The sequence below is a fragment of the Phoenix dactylifera genome, unplaced genomic scaffold (genome assembly GCF_009389715.1).
Source record: "Phoenix dactylifera cultivar Barhee BC4 unplaced genomic scaffold, palm_55x_up_171113_PBpolish2nd_filt_p 000605F, whole genome shotgun sequence".
Taxonomy (NCBI): Eukaryota; Viridiplantae; Streptophyta; class Magnoliopsida; order Arecales; family Arecaceae; genus Phoenix; species Phoenix dactylifera.
Genome location: NW_024068001.1, coordinates 231,580 through 249,466, shown reverse-complemented (window position 1 = coordinate 249,466; position 17,887 = coordinate 231,580). Strand labels below are relative to the sequence as shown.

Sequence of the window (17,887 nt, the reverse complement as noted above, 5' to 3'; positions counted from 1 at the left end):
ACAGGCAAAAGACGGTCTCAATCAAGTTATCCAATTGAAACCGGTTTATTAAGGTCAATTGCCGAGAGATAGTCAATTCGAGATAGGAAAGGAAAGAGATAGAAACTGGTTTGGCAAAAGATGCAAAATACAATACGGTTTTTCATTTCATTCCCAAACAAAAGAAACTTGAAAATCTCAAATAGGCCATTTTCCAAATAAATTTAAACTTGGAACAACTTGAAGACTTTGTTTAATACAACACTAAGCAACCATGCAGTATAATTTGGTAATTAGCGCAAACGTTATCATCTAAAATAGCATGAAAGAATCTTATATAATGATAAGATAGATAGGATGTCTTAAGAGTTGTAGATGGATCCATGACTTCGTTTCATAGACAGCCATCTTTTACGGTTGTATTTGATGGTGATGGTCACATATAACAAAATTAAGGGCCTACAGTTCAGGAACAAATCCTACACAAGTGGGATAGGGATGGATCCGTATCAGGTGGGTCCTTTTTGGGTGATGTTCAAATGGCTAGGGGGAAGTTTGCAAGGGAGTATTTTGCAGTTAGAACCCTATCATCTAGTACTGACAAAAATTTTACCTGAAAAATGGAAAAAGGTGGGGATGGCTCTGCCTTGGTTTGAACATAGGAGAGCACTATATAGTGCTCATTTCAAAATCTCATTCTAATATTTTTGAATTCCTTAAAAATGATTAAGAAGCTAAATATTGCAAAGCTCCCTCTTCTCAGTCTCCTTTTCTCTTTCTCTCTCTCTCTCTCTCTCAAAAAAAAAAAAAATAAAATTGCATATAATCCTACAACACTCACAATGGCATTCACTTAACAGGTTTTTGTGCTTTATATTTGTTTTCATTGTCCATCATACGCAGTAAATTTGTGATTCTGCCAGGCTAATGAGAGGTTCAAAGTTCGGCTTTGGATGGTGGCAACCCCCATGGCCCCACCATGTTTCTGGAGGAAGAAAAAAAGTTTATTTGATGCATGAGGGGGTGTTGTGGAGGGCAGCAGCCCTCTTAGAGGATTATTACTAGATAAATCTCATCAATTATACTCTGATTCTTAACTTGCGAAGGTGAAAATTAATTTTGATATCAAATAGACTTACTCTCACTTATTAATCATATTAAATAGTCTCATATTTTGTAAATATATCTAGAGAATGGCCTGTACAATTGTGCAACGATAACAAGCGTAATTAGGTGATCACCAAAGTCCCTTTGATAAGTCTTTTAACACTATAATAAACACAAATAGTTATTATAAATTATAAAAAAATTAGCCAAATTGTCGATACTTCTTTCTAGCGTCGGCAGGTTAGAGTCGCCATATCCTATTTTTTCTGTAGTGACATGTACCATATTAGAATAACAAGCATATAGTATCACAGAGAATATCTACTTAATGTTTTAATTGTGATTGTTTCCTGTTTTCTGGACTCTAATTATGGGTTAGAGTTTGGACTTTTGAGTGTAAGAATCCTCCAAGGCTCCAATCTTATCTTAAGCATTTTTTGTTTTTGGTGATTTTTTGAAATAGATAATGGTTGTAAGCATACGACAGAGGAAGATTACACTTAATAGTTGGGTGAGAGCAAAATCTCCACTTTCTGTTCTATGTTAGCAACAAAAAAGAAAAAAAATAAGAAAGAAAAGAATGAGAACCTCGCTGAAAATGGGGATGTACCATAGCTCTTCAAAATATCTCCTTTGTATTAAATTACTCATAAATGATACAATTGCAATCATTAATCAAATTCTAATCTCTCGTACTAGTTCTGCATGCTTAATATACTTTTATCTTATTGGTTCTATTGAATTTATAAGTTGCATGGCTTATGACACATATCTGTCCCTTGATTGATAGGATTAGCTTCATGCATCAATTATCTTCATTGAATTAGCTGTGTGTACAAAATAGACCTAGGGTCCAGTGGTTGCACCTCTCCGCCATTGGAAAAAATATTGAGAGCTATTTTCTTCACTATATGAAATGGGTTTAATTCAGCCTTATTTTTGTAAAACAATGAAAAATTTTGTACGTACAAAAAGCTCTTAAAGGTTCACATATGTAACAATCTATGACCACACCTAAAAAGACCAGTCAAAAAATATTATTTGAGTTACTTAGCCTTATATACGTATCTAAGATCTACTCAATGTATAGCCAATATGAGATTAGATACATGTATGCCCGAATCCTTACATACTTCCTCCATTTAAGACATAATATATTTTTCAGGAGCTAGTCCATTTAAATTTTAAATTCCATCATAGATAATATATTTCAATTACAAACACTACAATTAGCTCGTGTTCAGCCTAAGTAGGATGATTATACTCGCCGTTATTCTAAACCTTCAATGTTTTCTTGCTCAATAGTCGATAGAATCATGGTGCATACCATGTAACATTTTTTGTCAGTTGAGGAATCATAACCATCCATCAGCAGACATATCCTTCTTACCCAAAATTGACGGACGGCTACGATCACTCCAAGAATGTATCGGGTCGCTCCTAACTTTTTCTATTTTGTTACCCGCCCACGATGCGCGCTGGCCTTCGTGCGTCTTCGCCGAATAAAGAAGATTTAAACAAATGCGGAAAGAAACACCGAAGGGGGAAATCTCGGCGGGTTTTTGGGGTAAGTTTTTGATTTCGGCGTGTCCGATAGGGGGTACTCAGTGGGGCGCCAGCTCAAACCCTAGAGCTCGTGACAGGATTCTCTGCTGCATCAAATCCCCAAAGATCCCAAGATCTCCTCTCCTTTGATTATTTGATCGCTGGCCATCGAAACCTCCTTTTTCTCCTCGTTTCTTTGCTGCATTCCTTTCTCCGGATCCGGAATTTAGGTACATTTCTTGCTCCAAGATCGCTTTTTTGTCTTCTTGGGTTGGCGACTGAAGTCGCGGTGAGCTAATAGGATTAAATGTTGCTTTTAATGTGCCATCGTAGGTGATTCATGGGTGGATTTTTTGCTGAATCATGAGAAAAAGATCGTTTTTTTTACGGGTCAAAAGATTGGAGATCTTCTTTACGTTAATGCGTGTTTTTGGTGGTGGTGATAGTCATTGGACTACTGAGGATGCTCTGATCCGCAGCTACAATGTCTTCATAATTACCGGTAAGAAATTCTTTTATCCTTAAATCTCGCCTGTGCATTTTTTTTTTTGTTTTAATCATTCTGCTTGTTTGATTGGTTTATGATTTTTCGGGTGGGGGTATAATTTGATGATCAAGTATGAAGCCCGAAAAATCCTGGGTTTTGGATGACTATTTTCTCTTCTCTTTTCTATTTAGATGGAAGCGGGACGCGTGCAGCTTTTGGTTTTTCTTAAGGTAGACTTTGGCACACTCACAGTACAGAGTTTTCTCCTTCACCTCAAGTAGGAGAATTGTTTTAGTTCAAGGATAAGCGTTCCACAAGATATTTTTTGATGTTTCCAGAAAGTTGCATTTGATTTTGCTGCGTTCATGTAGTGCCAGTGTCCTGATGCCCAATCATCTGTGTGATCTTCTGTTTCATTTCGTCCTCAAAAGTCTCATTGGAATGCCACTTGTCTCATTCCTTATAAGCCAATTTATATAATAAAAAAATCATTAATCAAAATAATTCTACCTCATAAACATGTTGTAGGTGTACGCAGGCAATTTTTTCTTTTACATTGCCTTTTGTATTCATTTAGTCTCTTATTTACCCGATTTCATACCAGTATCATTTTATTATCATCATCTCCTTACTATTACTGTTACAATTATGATCTTCCTATCATAGCTGCTGTCATAATAGTTATGCTTCTTTTCATCATCCGTTGCTTTAGCATTTGGAAGGCTGTAATTTCTGATGCCACATTATTACTATTTCTGTTATCATTATTTTATTTATTGTTATTGCTATTAATTTTATATGTATGGTTAGCATGGTTAGTATTGTTTTTTCCAGTTGATAATTATGGTTATAGTCATACTTTTTATTTGTTTCCTAACCTTTATATTTAGTAATAACTCTTCTTAAAGACCTTTTATTCTTGCATATCAAGATCTTCCTTTTTTTTAAATTTGATGCTGTGGCAATATTCTTGATGTTTTAAATCGAAGGATTAAGAAATAGTAGGTCATAAAAGCCTATTATCCAATTTTTAGCTGTTCTAATCAGTTTGTTGTGGAACTTCAATTTGAAAGTTGGCAATCACAATAAATCTTGTTCCTGGACTGCTGCTGCGCTTGGACTTATATGGTGATGATCATGGAGATGCCATTTTCGACTTGATCCTCTTCACTTGGTTGTTAAGGCTATCTGGTAGAGTCATTATATTTGTGAAAGATTGTTCACATAATTCTTTTTATCAGTTAGGAAAGCTAAGAGTGACTAGCAAATCATGCTTCTCAATAATGGTGAATCATTGGCCTTCAAAAACCATTTTGCATTTATTTGTTTCACTGCTGTATTTTCTGTAGACGTTGGAGATATTTTTACTCTTTTATGTTCCCAACATTTGCAGCTGTATGAACTCTTCATGACTTGGAAAATGATTCTATAAGCTATAAACATGTCATATATTCTTCAAGCTACAAAAAAATTTCCAGCCCCTTCTGTGTCTAGAATGTTATAATATCTTCACATATAATGAATTTCCTGAAAATCCTTTTATTACGCTTTTGTGATGGAAAGGTATTGAGAAAGCTTAAGGTAGACGGAGTAACATGATTCCAAGTGTGGTGATGTGGAGAATAATCAAAGAGCCAAAAAGGTTGATTGTGGATTTGAATCCAAGTTGTTCAAACCTTTTAACAAAGACGATCAACAGACTATTACACTATTTTGCCCTTTCACAAAATTATATGAGCATTGTTGGATTGTTTTTAGTATTTTATATATATCGTAGGAAATTCACAACTTGATCCTTATGTCGGATATAGAGAAGTTAGAACTACAAACCTCTTTGGATCAGGAAACATCTTACAACTGGTGTGGACTATGATTGAATTCTTTTGTTAATGTGTTTTTAGAATGTCACAATGTTAAGCTAAGAAAGAAGTTAAACGAAATACGATCCCCATGCCAGTGATGCAGGGGATATGAAACAAGCATTAATGATGACTGTGTTTGAGGTGTATACAGGTATCTGACACTTTCATAGAAATGATTTTGACTTGATTATAGGATGTGATTTAATGGCAAAACCTTGATGTACCGAGTTATTCTAGTGTCTATGGTATTTCTAGAGATGATTTTAAGTTACTTTTCTTGTAGTTGAAGAATACATTCAATTGAATTGAAACCCGTGTCCTTAAAGAATCTATGAAGTGTACGATAATGCTCCTGAAGCAATGAATACGTCCGGTTATGAACTTCACTTCGTATTCATCACATAATAAAACAAGATATAGAGCTCTTGACAAATCTTGAAGTTTTGAACCATTTCACTAGGGGTGCAAGGCCCACCTAGAACAAACCTGACTAAGAAAACACCTAACCAAACCCACCCAACTCCAAAATTTTCAACTTGAATACAATTTGGTTTGGTCAGGTTTACTTGGGTTGAGTTGGGATTGTTCTTGTGGAAATGCAGGTTAAAAGTTTGGTTGGATCTGATGGGAGCCCTACACAAAAAAAGGGTGTGAATTTAGGTTACGTTGGACTGGGAGCCCTATTGTAGAAATTTAGGTTGGATCAGTTGGGTTGGGTTACTCAAGCTTTCAACACAGATCCAACTCAAGCCTGACCAAGGTTATGTACATTTTGGCCAACCCACAACCAAATTGCATGTTGGGTTTGGGTCAACCCAGCATACCTTTCAACCTACCTGTTAAGGAAAACCCATTATCAAATTCTCTCTAAAATCCAGTTTTGACAACGTTCTCAAAACCCATCGAACATCTATTTTCACTCACATTCATAACTGTACTCTGGATATCCTTCAGCACCTTCTCCTTTACGGAGATTATTAGTAGAAGTTAAGGGATAGAGCATGTATATTTCCACCTCATGCTGATATGTGATATTTGGTAGTGAAATTTAACTTCCCACATACCCTTCTTACTCCCACCACCTTAGAGTTTCGAGTGAGAGGGATGGTTTGCACAACCCCACAACAAAAGTAAAGAAAAAGGAAATATGAATGAGCTCAGTCTGAGGCGTGGTATGTTGGTCACTTTCCTTGAAGTAGATTTCGCCGCCTTACAGTGCACTAGGCTTAGATGGCGTTCTACTCCTGAGATACAACAGCCTCTCGCACTGTTCCTTCTGCCTCAATGATTTGCACGGATCAAAGAAGCCTTCGAACCCAGAATCAGTATGCAGCAAGCCCGTTGATTGAAAGAAAAACAGCAAACAGTCATTTTGATATTTTATGTTAAATTAAGTTGGAATATGAATGAGCTCAGTCTGGTTCAGAAGTATTTAGGTTTCATCCATCATATTCAATCCTGTCTAATTTAATTTTGAGTATGTCAAAACCTAATTTTGGTCAATTTGGCACCAGTTTATGTGTAGGATGGTTGATTCAATTCTTCTCCCTTACAGATAGCATGGTTGTAAGGCCAGAAACTACTTTTCCTAGTAAGGGGTCTAAACAGATGTTTGAATCTGTAACATCTGCTTAAATTCAGTATTGGTCAAACATACTCTTCTTAAAACAACTAAGGGAGAGAGAGGGAGAGAGAGGGAGTGACTTGGGATGCGCGCCTAGGGGCGCCAATTTTCGTGCGGCGGGTGGGGACTTCTCCCAAATGCCTGGTGTGAGTGAGGGGGGGCTCCATGCCTGGGGGGTGCACCGGCACTCGTGCCGCCAGTGGAGCATTTCATCAAACAGTGGGTCGCACTGAGAATGGCGGCGCAGGGGATACCTAAACTGGAGAAGACGGAGGCAGGAGTGACAAGGGGGTGCGGCCTCAGCTAAGAGCAGGCGAGAAGGGCCGGTCGTGGGCGGATGTGGCGAAAGGCCCTTCGAAGGTGCCGACCTGGACCAACCATCAGATTTCGCCCGTGGAGCTGGAAGCCCTGAAGCGGCGGTTTACGGACGTGGTGGAGATCCCGCCGGAGAAGATGGAGCTGGCTAGGGCGGCGTGGCGAGACTGCGGTGATCATGCGCAGCCTGGGCCGCCGAGTTTCGGTGAAATGGATCTGCTGGGAGCTGCGGGTGGCCGGAAAACTCGACTACGACGTCGAGGATTTCACGATGGCGGATGAGACTTTCGTCTTCCGATTTCGGAGTGAGAGGGATCGGGAGGCTGCCATGGAGGCCGGACCCTAGCTGGTGGCAGCTCAACTCCTGACTATGGAGCGCTGGCAGCCAAACTTCGTTCCGGGGACCAACCGGCTGAGTCGGACGGTCATTTGGCTATGGCTTCCGAGTCTGCCGATGGAGTACCGGACGAAGGAGCTAATTTGGAATATAGCGGCGAAGGCAGGCCGTCCTCTGGTGCAGGACAAGGTCACCGACCAAGGTCGGAAATTGGGATTCGCCCGTGTCAAGGTCGAGATGGATGCGTGCGAACCGATTCGGCCGGAGACCTTCATCCAGGTTGGTGCTGACCTACACTGGCGGGCTTTTCGTTACGAGAACTTGCCTGGCTTTTGCTACAGGTGCGCTTGGCTGGGGCACGGAGAGGGAGCCTGCCCGTTTTCTTCCACAACCCCGGCGATGTCCGGAGAACCGGGAGATCTTCATACCCAGGTGCCTGGGATGGAGTTCAAGGAGGGGGACGGGTTGGGAAGCCGGCTGCCCTTTGGTCCGTGGCTGACAACTACCAAGCTTTGGCAGCTGAAGGGGAATAAGCTAGGGAAGCAAACCACCGTGTCGAAGGTGGATCATACGCCGGTGTAGGAGCCCTCTAGGTTGGGGCCGAGGTCCCCTAAAGCCACGACGACCCTCCCCGAGTCGCCCACGGACACGGATGGATGGCAGAAGCCAACCAAGTTAGCCAGGAGGAGGTCGCCGGAGAAGGAAGCGGCGGGTGCAGTGGTGATGGACACTGAGTTGACCAAACTCGGAGTGGGGTCGGGGTTGAACTTGGAGTCCGTCGGAGGGTTGGGTCAACTGGGTCGAGCTGAATTGGGGCGGGCCGAGGTGGTCGGGCCGCATCTAGGCCCATTATCGAGCCTACTACCCAATGATGGACCGGGCCAGGTGGGAACGGGCCAGGCTGCTGTTACCGGGCTGGCTCGTGGATAGGGCCCAAGCCCAATGAAGCGGGCTCGTAGCCCAGCCAAGGCAACCAAGGACCCGAGGGCGAGACGCACTGAGCCGACTCAGCTTCCCCGGTCGATGTCGTCGTCTTCCTTCGACGATCCGCGACTACGACGGAGGGAGGAAGGAAGAAGGCACTTCCGGAGCGCCTCTCTGCCGCCGACGAGGGCCCCTAGCTAGCCGGTGATGGGGGGAGCCCCAATAGTTGATGGAGCCGCGGGGACTACGCAAGCGGCGGACGGCACATTTGCGTCGAGCGGACCGACGGTGGTAGATGTGGCCCCACAGTCGCGGGCGGCCGTGGTTGGAGGCGGTGGGAAGCCTCTGGCCACAGGGACGACCCTGGAAGATGCGCCGATGGAGGGGTCCCCGGCACCAATTGTGCAGCGAGGGGTGACATCCGTAGGTCTGCGAAAGGGGGGGAGGCCTGTGACGGGAGCTGTGGAGGATGATCCTAGCTCACTGGCTCCGGCAAATTCTTTCCCTGGTGCATCAGCGACGGTGGTGATGAAGGGCATCCTAGGTAGCTCGGGATAGGGGTCAAACTCTCCCATTCAAACTCACGGGAAGGTGGTGCATCTGCTGCATGCGGCGATTCAGGAGGGTGCAGTGGAGTCTGGGGAAGACACAAGGACAATTATACAGGGACCAATCAGCCCAAGTTGTCAGGGGCGAGCCTCATCCTCATCCCACAGTGTTAAATGAAGATTCTAGCATGGAATTGTAGGGGGGCGGCCAAGCCTTCATTTTTGCGGACGTTCAAGAGATTAGTCCAAATAATTGCCCCGATGTTTGTTTTCTTTGTGAAACACGGATGTCCGGAGAAGGGTTGCGTCGGGTGTTGCGACATTTGGCAGTTGATTGGGAGTCCTTTGTAATAGAGTCTCAGGGCCTGTCTAAAGGTATTGTGATGTTGTGGAGGCGAGGGGTGGCCTCTATAGATGTTTTTTGTAACTGTTCTTAGCAGGTTGTGATGGTCATCTCGGAACCGAATGAACCCCCATGGGTCCTGTGCGGGGTTTATGCTAGCACTGATTACCGGACTAGGAGAGTCCTCTGGGGTGAGCTGACATGATTGTTGACTCAGAGGGTGCCAACTATGGTGGTGGGAGACTTTAATTGCATCCTTAGTCCCAATGAGAAACGAGGAGGCAGAGTCTATTCTGATTCAGTGGACAGGAGGGAGTTTCGGGAGCTTCTGGATGCGACTGGCTTAGTGGACCTTGGCTTCTCCTGACCGAGATTTACCTAGTGTAACAATCAGTCTGGACGAGCGAGAGTGTGGGAGCGGCTTGACAGGGCCATTGCCTCTCTGGATTGGATTCAGCGATTTTTCTCCTACCAGGTTAGTCATCTTGCTTGAATTGCTTCGGATCACTGTCCTATTTTGATTTCTACAGCTTCGAGCTCCAGCCATCATAGCCGATTTCGTTTTGAGAAGCTGTAGTTGTCATATCCCCAATCTTGGGGAGTAGGTCAGAGAGGCTTGGGGCATGCCAGTGCAGGAAGATGCCATGCAGAGGGTGTCGCGAAGATTGGAGCTCACTAAGCGCCGCCTTCGTAGATGGAATCGGGAGGTAGTGGGCAACATATTCCGGAGACTAGAGGAGGTGGAAGGTTTGATTGCGGATCTTCAGGGGAGGAAGGACCGAGAGGGGCAGCTGGAGGAGGATGAGATGGCTGACTTGCGACGTTACTTGGCATCACATCACTCTTTGCTGCATCAACTGGAGACCTTTTGGAGGCAGAAGTTGAGGGCACAGTTAGGGCTGGAAGTGGGCCGGGCCGGGTCGGGCCAAACCCCTACCCGAGCCCGGCCCGAATTTTTTTTCCGGGCTTCGGGCCGGGCCGGGGCCCGAAAAATTTTTAAGGAACAAGGCCCGAGCCCGGCCCGAGCCCATTTGGGCCGGCCCAGTTGGGCCCTAACCTGGGCCGGCCCGTTTGGAATGTTTTGTTACCTTGATGTAGTAGGCCTTCTTTATCTCAGCAGCAGATGCATCAACATTCACACCCAAAGTATCATAATACTCGGTTTCTTTCACCATGGCTTTAAAATCTATCTACCTAACAAGAATCCAGAAAACAGCTTTACTTACCAGTCTCTACCTAACAAGAATCCAGAAAAAAACCATGTGAATATATGCAAATACCTAAAAGTATGAATTACAAACACCCACCTGGAAGGGGGAGTGGAAGAGGGAGAATAAAATCCCGCAATTTTAACAGAAAGCTTTGAATATCAGCTTAAACGTGTTCATATAGATCTTTTCTTTCATCTTTTCTATGCACATAGTACATCAAATAACAATATCACACAAAGATATGTACAGATTCAAACCCCGACACATTAAGAAAAGGAAAGCCTAAAAAATTTCCCAAAAATATCTGAATAAGCTAAAGATAAGCATCCTAAGTGGAATTAAAAAGTAGCCAATGTCAATGCTCGAACATAAATGAAAATCGCTGAATAGCATAAGATAACCCAAAAAATTTAAAAAAAAAAACTTGAGACCTAATGTTAGAAGATACAAACAGTGCGGAATAAATTTACAAATAACATAAAAGAAGAACAAATAAAAAGAAAACGACACGAAGAACAATTCTTGGTTTTCCCCGAACAATGAAAAAGGAAAATAGGGCACGGACAACTTAATTGAATAGGAGAGGAGAAAAACGGAGGGGGAAGACCACATCTCCAAAAAGGATAGGAAAATCGCAACGATTAGAAAATAAAGATCAAATCACGGCTTATTTATGCGATTTGTTTTTTCAAAAATAGAAAGAGGAGACAATACCTCAACAACAGGCAGGCAAATCTTGTGAAGCTTCCCAAATCTTTAGAATTTTTGGATCCTTTTCTCGTTTCCTCCCGAGTCCGTAAACAAGATCTTGACGGGAGCAACCGCGGGGGGGGGGGGGGGGGGGGACTTGGACCCTTGGTTGTGAAGGAGCGGAGGGAGAAGAGGAGGCCGAACATGAGTTTCTGGTCCTGCTGTGCGTCGAGGGTGTGAAGCGGAGAGAAGAGGACACGCCGGAGAGAGTGGGGGTGGGGGGAAAGGGGGTGTATGAGTATGAGGCGTTGGCGGGAGAGAAGAGCACACGCCGGAGCCGACGACGACGAGCCTCCCCCGCTCTCGTCTTGCCTCTGCGCTCGACGAGCCGACGACGACGCCTCCACCGGACCCTAGACGACGACGACGACGAGCCTCCACGCCTCCACCGGACCCTAGACGAAGAAGACGATGGTCGACGAGCTCTGGCGGACTGGCCCTCTGCAAATCGCGCACGGCTAGGGCTAGGGCTGGAGCAGTGGAGGCTCTGGCGGCGGCTCTAGGCGGCGGCTCTGGTGGACGGCTAGGGCTGGAGCCTAGAGACGATGGTCGAGTGTCGACGAGCTCTGGCGGACGGCTAGGGCTGGAGCAGTGGAGTTGGAAGTCGGCACGGGCGCACGGCAACCTTGAATCCTTGATAAAATCCCCAAATCCCGTAACCCCTAAACCGGCTAGTCCCACTCCCAAATGCAATTCGGGCCGTGAATTTGGGCTTGGTTCGGGCTGTCATTGGGCTCGGGCTTGGTCCGGGCCAGGGCCGGGCCAGGGCCGGGCCAATGGAAAACCCGAGCCCGGCCCGAAATAAAATTGGGCTTAAGTTTGCAGCCCGAGCCTGGCCCGAAATTCATTGGGTCGAGCCCATAGCCCGGCCCGCAGGCGGCCCAGCCCGATGGGCTTCGGGCCGGCCCGAGCCCACTTCCAGCCCTAGGCACAGTAGGTCAAAGAGGGGGACCAGAACACTAGCTTCTTTCATCGATCGACGGTCATCAGAAGGCCAAGGAATATGATTCGATTACTGAGAGTTGGGGCGGGCCAGCGGGTGGAGGAGGACACTGCAGTGAGACAGGCGTTGTTTGATTTTTTTAGAACTAGGTGGACGGAGGTAGAGGGGCCCTATGTGCTGGTCAGCTCCCCAGGCCGGCAGTCCGACTTGAGGAGGCAGATAATGTAGCATTGATCCAGCCAGTGTCAGACAGAGAAGTGCAGGAGGCAGTATGGGCTTTGGCGGAGGACAAGGCACCAGGACCGGACGGATTTCCGCCCTTCTTTTTTTTGGAGGTATTGGAGTATCATTCGGAGGTCAGCGGTGGAGGCAGTGCAGCTATACTTCAGTCGGACGGTGATGGCAGATGACTGGCAGGTCACTTATATTACCTTGGTCCCGAAACGTCAGGATGCGTCGGAGCCGGGCCACTATAGGCCCATTAGTTTGTGTATCACTTTGTACAAGGTAGTGGCGAGGCTCATGGTTGGGAGAATGAGGGCTTTGTTGCCCAGCATGATTAGTATGGAGCAAAGGGCGTTTGTGGGGGGCAGGAGTATATCAGATAATATCTTTCTAGCTCAGGAGATGATGAGAGACTTGCAGCGAGCCTCGAGGAGGCGATGTTTGATGGCAGTGAAACTGGATATGGAGCGTGCTTATGACCAGATCCGTTGGGACTTCCTCAGACGTGCATTGGAGAGCTTTGGATTCCATCATATCTGAATTGACTGGGTTCTTGGCTGTGTGTAAGGGCCTAGCTTTTCTATTTTGGTTAATGGTACGCCATCTCCCTTCTTCGAGCCACTATGGGGCTTCGCCAGGGATGTCCTCTGTCCCCATATCTGTTTATTATTTGCTCTGATGTGCTCTCTTATGCCCTATATATAGCTTGCGAGGACCAGGGGTTGGCTGCCTATAGTCCAGCCCCTGGCGCCTGCCCTATTTCTTATTTGTTGTTTGCAGACAATTGCCTGCTGCTTGCCAGGGCGAGAGCGAGGGATGCATGAGCCTTTCAGAGAGTGCTGGCTGAGTACTGTGCGGCGTCCAGGCAAAGGATTAATTTTCAGAAATCATCTATACATTTCAATCCAAGCACGGAGAGGAGGGTGCGACGGGAGATCAGGGCGTTACTGGGGATGCAGGAGCAGGAGGGGGCTCTGGACTATCTTGGAGTCCCCATCACCGGAAGGAGGCTGCGGGTGGCGGAGTGTTCCACATTGGTGCAGAGAGTGCAGAGTAGGCTTAAGGGTTGGAGGGCCTCATCGCTCTCTATGATGGGCAGGTTGACGCTGGTCAGATCAGTGCTTTGTTCCATGCCTGTTTACATTATGGCCCATACTGTTGTGCCGAAGATGGTGTTGGTGGGGATAGAGCGGCTTATGCGTAGCTTCCTGTGGGGCTCCTTGGGGAGGGGTCATGGGACGCATCTGGTGGCCTGGGAGAGAGTTTGTTTGCCTCTGAGTGAGGGTGGTTTGGGGGTACAGTCACTCCTGGCGAGGTGGGCAGTGCAGATTGTTCTGGAGCCACATGGACACTGGAGTCAGATCATGATAGCGAGATATAGTCGGGCAGGCTTAGTGGGCCAGGTTGTGGGCAGCCGGAGGAGCTCTTTCATGTGGCGGGAGGTTGGGAGGTATCTGCCTATGGCCCGAGCACACTCTAGGTGGTTAATTGGCGACGGCCAGACCATTGACGTGATGAAGGACCCATGGGTGGATGCACTTCCGCTGAGCTTGTGGCCGACGATGATTAGTGGTGAGGGGGCTGTGGGACTCCGGGTATGCGATCTCCTCGTGCCAGGGGTTATGGAGTGGAATGATGACAGACTGGGCCAGTTGTTTGGGGAGCACTTAGCGGAGCGGGTGCGGGCTCTTTTCGTCCCGGGATCAGCAGGTCCTGATGTTAGGGTATGGAGCACCACCTGCAGGGCTAGAGTCAGAGTTGGTGATGTTTCTCGGGTTCTTCAGCAGGAGTCCGAGTTGGGCAGGGACTGTGGTTGGGTATGAAGGTTCGGCCTACAATAGAGGATTGCACTATTCCTCTGGAAGGTGGCCTGGGATCGCCTGCTGACTAGCTCGGCGTTGAGCCGACGGAGAGTTAGCATTTCTCCCTTGTGCACGTATTGTAAGGTGGAGGAGTCAGTGGATCATGCACTTTTTCAGTATGTTTGGGCGAGGACTTGGAGGCTGTCAGGGCTCTCGGAGGGTACTTGGAGCCAGAGGGATAGCTTTCTGGAGGTGGTTCGGCGTTGGTCTAGCTCCCCTCAGATGCGTTTTGTGGCTATTAGGGCGTCATGCATAGCTTATCAGGTGTGGATGGCCAGGAACGTCCGAGTTTTTGGCAAGACCAGTCTGTCCCCGCGGTTTGTGATGGAGCGGGCACGGGCACAGGCAGCAGAGTTCTTTCATGCAGATACGGACTATGGACCTTTGACAGCTTGGGACACCTGGAGCCCCCATCCTGCTTCGGCAGCTTCTCATATGGTGTTTTTCACCTGGGATCCCCAACCCCCGAGTTTTCTCAAGATCAATTTTGATGGCTCAGTCCAGGATGGAGGCAGGAGGGGAGGGGCCGGGTTTGTCATCAAAGGCCTGGATTCCAGCACGGTGGCAGCAGAGGGCTGTCAGATCTTCGACATCTCGATCCCAGGGGCTGAGCTGCGAGCGACTTGGATGGGATTGTGGTATGCGCGATGTGTACTTCGGGCGAGTTCCATCCTCTTGAAGGGAGACTCGGCCACAGTGATCAGCTGGGTTCAAAAGGGCCCTCCCAGCGATGGAGGAGTTCATCTTTTGCTCCGTGACATATGGTTGATGGTGAGGGAGGGGGTGCTTTTTCGAGCTATGCATGTATATCGTGAGGCCAACGGAGCAGTGGACTGGGTGGCGGCGTATGTTGCGAGCCACTCAGGAGACACCCTATAGGTTGGTGAGGACGATTTGCCTGGTGCTTTCCGGGATCTTTTGTATGCAGACTCTTCTAGGTGTATTCGTACCCGTATAGTATGAAACGCCTGATTTAGCAAAAAAAAAACATACTCTTCTTTTTTTGGTGGTTTGGGGGGGGGGTGCAGGAGGTTTAAATATTGCTTTAAAGAGACAAATCCAGCATTTCTTTCAAATTCTTCTTTTGAGTTCCTGCATTAGTGCTCTAGTGCATAATGTGCTATAGCCTGGTGGCTGTCCTCCAACTGGACAACGTTCTTGCTTGGAACCTTTGGAGGTTCTTTCCCAAGGTTATGATAAAGGTAATTCTTGCAATCATTTTTTAATTGGTGACACTCCCACAATTTTTCAAAAAAAAAGCCTTTTGTTTCCTCTTCATGCAAATATCAATGTACCGGAACAAAGTTATTGAATTGTATTGTTTGAAATTTATGAACAAAACCTCAATAAGATGACCTCTCTGTAATCTTTTCTGCAGAGATTTTTGTATTTCATTTCTGTAATTTAATTTCTAGGAAATTATTTGCCCAATTTATTTTGGAATATATGAAGTATTAACAAAAAAAAAATGGAGGAAGGAGATGGAGGGGTATGGAAAAGTATAAAGAGTGAAAGAAATGAAATGCAGCGGATGAGAAGATTAATTTCTTTTCATTTTTTTCATTTGCGATAGCAAATTTCAGATAGGTTAAATTAAGGCTTGAGCTTGATTAGGCCAAGCACTTGTCTTCATTGGCTTAACATCTTTATCAGTTCTCTAAGTAATGTTTTCTGAGTGAACAAGAGTTGCAGCTTGACTCATATCGGATGATTTATCAAATGAGTAAGTTTTTAAGAGAGACAATCTACATCTTTGTATTATTTTTCCTAATTTAAATAGCACAAGCCAAACAAACAGATGAAATGATCTATTAAGTATCAAGAGACATCCTCCACTTGTAATGTCATCAGAAGTGCTTGTTATCATAGCTAAAGATTAACTTTGTTACAAACTGAAGGCTTATGAAACTTGGATATCATTGAAGATTTGGATGTAAGGCAAAGTTCAAAGATATGACATGACACCATCCAAAATTTTGGACATGGGATTATGGATATGAGTTCTACAATTTAACACATTGATGCATTAGTATATGAGGTTGCATATGCTTGCTCACATCATCCGTTCAACCAAAATGAGCATGATCCTCTTGGATGCTTTGTCTCTCTTCTCATGCTCTACTTCTATGGAAGAGGCAGACCGTGTACTTTAGTTGAATCCGTCTAATCCTCTTGCATCTAAATTCATCTCTTCCTCTCCCCCAACCCACAGAAAAAGAAACCTCTCCTTGCACTCTTTATTGTAGTCTTTTCGCAAGATTGAACCCTAGGTGATTGGTTCTCTCTCTCTCACCTTCTCTCATGTGGATACAATCTGAAGGATCAGATCCACAAAAAATTGCTGAAGTTATTTAAATTAAAATTTTTGATACAAATTCCAAATTAAATTTGGATCTTATGCACCATAAAAAGATGAGAAAATTATATTTAGGGATCAATTATGATCTAAAAGCCTAGGAAAGACTATATTTATGCACAAACATGCCCCAGACAGGCAAAAACTAGGCTTGGGTCCACCATACATGATCAAGAAGGACAATGCTTAAAATTTCTTTACTCTTCTACAATATCTCAGGGATGCCCTTACCCCTACATATGTAGGCTTTACTCCTAGGATTAAACCAAGTCATGTAGTAAATAAATTTATCCTGAACATTGAACTAAACTTGTGACAAACCAAAACAAGAAAATGGCATCTGTGTCTCCAAAGCTGTCATAGTAATTTCTTTCCATGACAACTTGGTTAGAATGAGCATTTTGGTGCATCCAACATATCTAAAGGATGTCCCGTCGAGGCATACTAAAATCATAGTATTTTGCATGAAATTGGCATTTGAATCTTAAGGCAGGGACCCTTGAAGTTTGGATATAATTAAATCCAAGAAAATAGAGAAAAATAAAATTACTTTGAAGAAGAAGACTCATCTAAGTCTAGATCATATCATTTCTCCTCTCTACATCGTATGATGCTCGTTTTCCTTGTGGTTGCTGTCACTAGTTGGCAACAAGGAATGTCCGGCCATCCATCCTGGCAATTTGCGTAGGCATGGAAGCAAACATTGTAGCTAGGGTGCGAGGGAAAATAGGATTTTGCTTTGATATTGAGGGGGAAAAATATCCTGAATCTAACTTCCAACCTCACAATTTTAGGTTTCTCATGGGTTTGATTTTCCCAAGTGTGGCAAAACTTGGCCTAGACTCTCCAACTTGCCCAAGTCTAGCTGAAAATTTGGTTTGGGTAGGCCTTTTAAAACCCTGGACAAATTCCAGTTACCCTGAACACAATCAGCCAAAGTACAGGTCTTGTTTGGGTCATGTATCAGTTTGATTAAAGGGTACTGGGAACTTAGTTACAATTGTCTTAATCTGGTTTAGGAAGCTAAGTCCCAACTCCTGAGTTATCTATACTAGGTCTCTACCAGCTGATTTTGTTGTTTTGCAAAGATGAGATTGGGCTTTTATTCTAGTAGAATGGATATTTTCTGAGTATTGAGGATGAATATTTTATGTTGTCTTACTTTTCTCTACTTTTGTAGTAGTTTTTTCTTATATAAACAGAATATTATGTTTTAAACTGGGTGGACTTGAACTTGGCTCAAATTAGAGAGGGTTCGGTATGACTTTACAGCATACCAACACATTGAATCTACATATGGTTAAATTTTGCATGTTTGACCCAACTCAAATTTGATATGACCTGAACCTGACCAGGCCCACCGGATTTGCCACCTGTAGTTTTCCTCCTTTGATGCATTCATCTTCCCATGTAAATGTGCCATTTGTCAGAGGTGCTTGATCTTCCTTTTCTCATGACAAGCCTTTTCT

The 17,887-nt window shown here is 45.0% G+C and overlaps 2 protein-coding genes across 6 annotated transcripts in view; both read left to right on the top strand.

Annotated features, from left to right (window-relative positions):
* The first annotated feature begins 2,742 nt into the window (after positions 1-2,742).
* LOC120106687 (protein STICHEL-like) overlaps positions 2,743-17,887 on the top strand; it is a 31,921-nt gene continuing 16,776 nt past the window's right edge. For 3 of the 5 annotated variants that reach the window (XR_005508764.1, XM_039119725.1, XM_039119722.1), the window contains exons 1-2: positions 2,743-2,861; positions 2,965-3,133. The gene's annotated coding sequence lies outside the window, so the exon portion shown is untranslated. Of the gene's footprint in view, positions 2,862-2,964; positions 3,134-3,309; positions 3,349-4,178; positions 4,310-17,887 lie in introns of those variants that run through there. The other 2 variants (XM_039119723.1, XM_039119724.1) reach the window with 2 other exon arrangements.
* LOC120106690 lies at positions 13,154-14,941 on the top strand. The gene is made up of 2 exons (XM_039119727.1): positions 13,154-14,017; positions 14,147-14,941. The coding sequence occupies exons 1-2, from the start codon at positions 13,154-13,156 to the stop codon at positions 14,939-14,941; spliced, it is 1,659 nt and encodes a 552-aa protein (XP_038975655.1).